This window comes from Salvelinus namaycush, chromosome 9, assembly GCF_016432855.1.
Source record: "Salvelinus namaycush isolate Seneca chromosome 9, SaNama_1.0, whole genome shotgun sequence".
Taxonomy (NCBI): domain Eukaryota; kingdom Metazoa; phylum Chordata; class Actinopteri; order Salmoniformes; family Salmonidae; genus Salvelinus; species Salvelinus namaycush.
The window spans coordinates 33,600,403-33,602,862 of record NC_052315.1 but is presented as its reverse complement, the minus strand read 5'-3'; the positions used below and the strand labels follow the sequence as shown (position 1 = coordinate 33,602,862).

The 2,460-nt window shown below is 42.4% G+C and overlaps 2 protein-coding genes across 2 annotated transcripts; both read left to right on the top strand.

The window, feature by feature from the left end:
• The first annotated feature begins 296 nt into the window (after positions 1 to 296).
• On the top strand, positions 297 to 991 carry LOC120053249 (receptor-interacting serine/threonine-protein kinase 3-like). The gene is made up of 2 exons (XM_039000393.1): positions 297 to 445; positions 625 to 991. The coding sequence occupies exons 1-2, from the start codon at positions 297 to 299 to the stop codon at positions 989 to 991; spliced, it is 516 nt and encodes a 171-aa protein (XP_038856321.1).
• A 224-nt stretch (positions 992 to 1,215) lies between these two features.
• LOC120053248 (ankyrin repeat and protein kinase domain-containing protein 1-like) lies at positions 1,216 to 2,378 on the top strand. The gene is made up of 4 exons (XM_039000392.1): positions 1,216 to 1,349; positions 1,692 to 1,856; positions 2,035 to 2,114; positions 2,292 to 2,378. The coding sequence occupies exons 1-4, from the start codon at positions 1,310 to 1,312 to the stop codon at positions 2,376 to 2,378; spliced, it is 372 nt and encodes a 123-aa protein (XP_038856320.1). The 5' UTR covers positions 1,216 to 1,309.
• The last annotated feature ends 82 nt before the right edge of the window (positions 2,379 to 2,460 follow it).

Genomic DNA, 2,460 nt, shown 5'->3' with positions numbered 1-2,460 from the left:
AAAAGGGTTCTTCGGTTGTCCCTATAGGAGAACCCTTTTTGGTGCTATGCAGAGCATTTGTGGAAAGGGTTTTACATGGAACCAAAAAGGGTTATTGAAAGGGTTCTCCTATCGGGACAGCTTAAGAACACTTATGTTTATATCACCTTTTTTCTAAGTGTATGGAACAACCGTATAAAGGACAGTGTTAGCTACAGTAGTGTCTCAAAGGAGAACCAATACCATGTGACTTGACTTGATGTGGAACTTATTTGATGCAAACACTGAATGCCATTACAGATCATCTTGATTGACAGATGGACCGGTCCAGCCTGGCAGCAGTAATTGGAAACAACAGTCTGGAGAACTGGAAAGTGATTGGTGCAGGAGGGTTTGGACAAGTCCACAAAGCCAGACATGTGAACTGGGGATTGGATGTGGCCATCGAGTTGCTACGATGTGATGGGTAAAATGTCTATACTTTAAACACTTGATTGTATGTCAATTAAATGAGTTTTACATTCTATTATAAACTGAATTGTCTTTGTCAACCATTTAAGTTAAGACAATATTCCTGTGTTGCCCTCACTCTCTCTGTCCACTCCCTCCCGTGTCCTCTCCTTCCCACCCCTAACTTTATCCCAGCTCTAGCGCTTCCCTGCATAATGAGGCAGAAATGATGAGCAAGGGTGCAAGCCTCCATGTGATAAGGATTCTTGGAGTGTACAAGGATTGTCCCCCCACTTGCGGCCCTTCCATTCAGCTGGGTCTTGTGATGGAGTTCATGGAGAGGGGGACACTGGAATCCCTCCTGGACACCCTCTCTCTCCATCCACCTTGGCCCCACCCCCTTGCCTATCGCTTGGCCCACCAGATCGCTCTGGGGATGAACTTCCTCCATTGCCTCATCCCACCCCTTCTGCATCAAGACCTAAAGCCCAATAATGTGCTGCTGGATGACTGCCTTAATGCCAAGGCAAGTTCCAGGCTCCTGGTTCTGATTAGGCTTTAACTGGTGGGAACACGAGCATGAACTGAGGTTCAATAGCACTATTGCTTGTTGGAGTGTATTATTGAGGCAATATTATAATTATTATTATTGATATTACCATTCATTGATTATTAACTATTTCAACAAATATAGTTAGATTACATGAGTTATACTGCCAGTAATTGTAATGCATGAACTGAAGACTGTCTGTCTCTCTGTCTCTCTAGCTTGCAGATTTTGGCCTGGCCAAGGTGTCCCACAGTGTTTACAAGATGAGCAAAGAGTTCCCTGGGAAGGCTGGGGGGACATCTAGTTACATGCCCCCTGAGGCTTTGGAAAATGTGTCATACAAACCCATTCGTGCCTTTGACATCTACAGGTACGTCACTAAATGCCTCAAGAATAATCAATATGGACATATGACTCTTTCTATCTCTCTCACATTATCTTCCGCTATGGTATACTTCTGTGGTCCATCATCACTGTTCAGTCAAAGCCATATCCTAGTGAGTAACACTTACAATGAATACCTTCTTCATGATGCATTATTCTCACATTCATTGCACTTTGCAATGCATAATAATGTTACATTATACTGCACAACATAGACAATAATAACTGTTCATAAACATTACATCTACAAGTACAGTCATAGATAAATATGACAGGACTGTTTAATACTTTTTGGAGCATCTTACCTTTACTCTTCAATCTCTTGTAGATGTACATGCCAGAGACTCCAGGTTCTGTTTTCTCATCAAAGACAGAGGACAGAGGCCTACCCTGGAGGATGTGGACAAAGAGCAGGTCGAGGGGCTAGGGGACCTGGTGGAGCTCATGGAGAAGTGCTGGGACCATGAGCCCTCTAAGAGACCCCCTTTCAAGAGTAAGAGTACAGGAGTGTCATTGGAATATTCATTTTTTGATCACATAGGGTAGCTATACTCATCCAGTTAGGATTGTGTACATCTTCATTGTCATAACATAAGCATGTATGTCTTTATTTATGAGTTTTACACATCACTGATACGTGTCGTTTGGAACTCTTCCTGTTTATTTTTCAGAATGCTTCCTTGTGACAAGAGGGTTTGAGAAGCACAAGAAGGGGATACGCAATGCTGTCCATCAAGTGCTTACAAAACTGGTACAGAACAAGACACTAAAGCTACGTTCTCATATGTACACTAGTGTACCACTCGGAATAAACCAATGTATTTGTCATGCATTTAAGTGGTAATGCTTGTGTGGGCATTGGAACATAGCATACTAATAACTGTCTCCTCCTTATTCTACTCTTCCCTCTATCATACCCTCTCTCTAGGACTCGGGAAGTAAAACATCAGGTGTTGGCGCCCTCCATGTATCTGCAAGTTCAAAGCCATCTGGTATAACACTTTATAACAACTAATACTACTATTGAACTTAGCCTCCAAGTATTGACTTGCTCGAGTTCACCTAAATCATAGACCAAATATAGAATGTTAACCTTC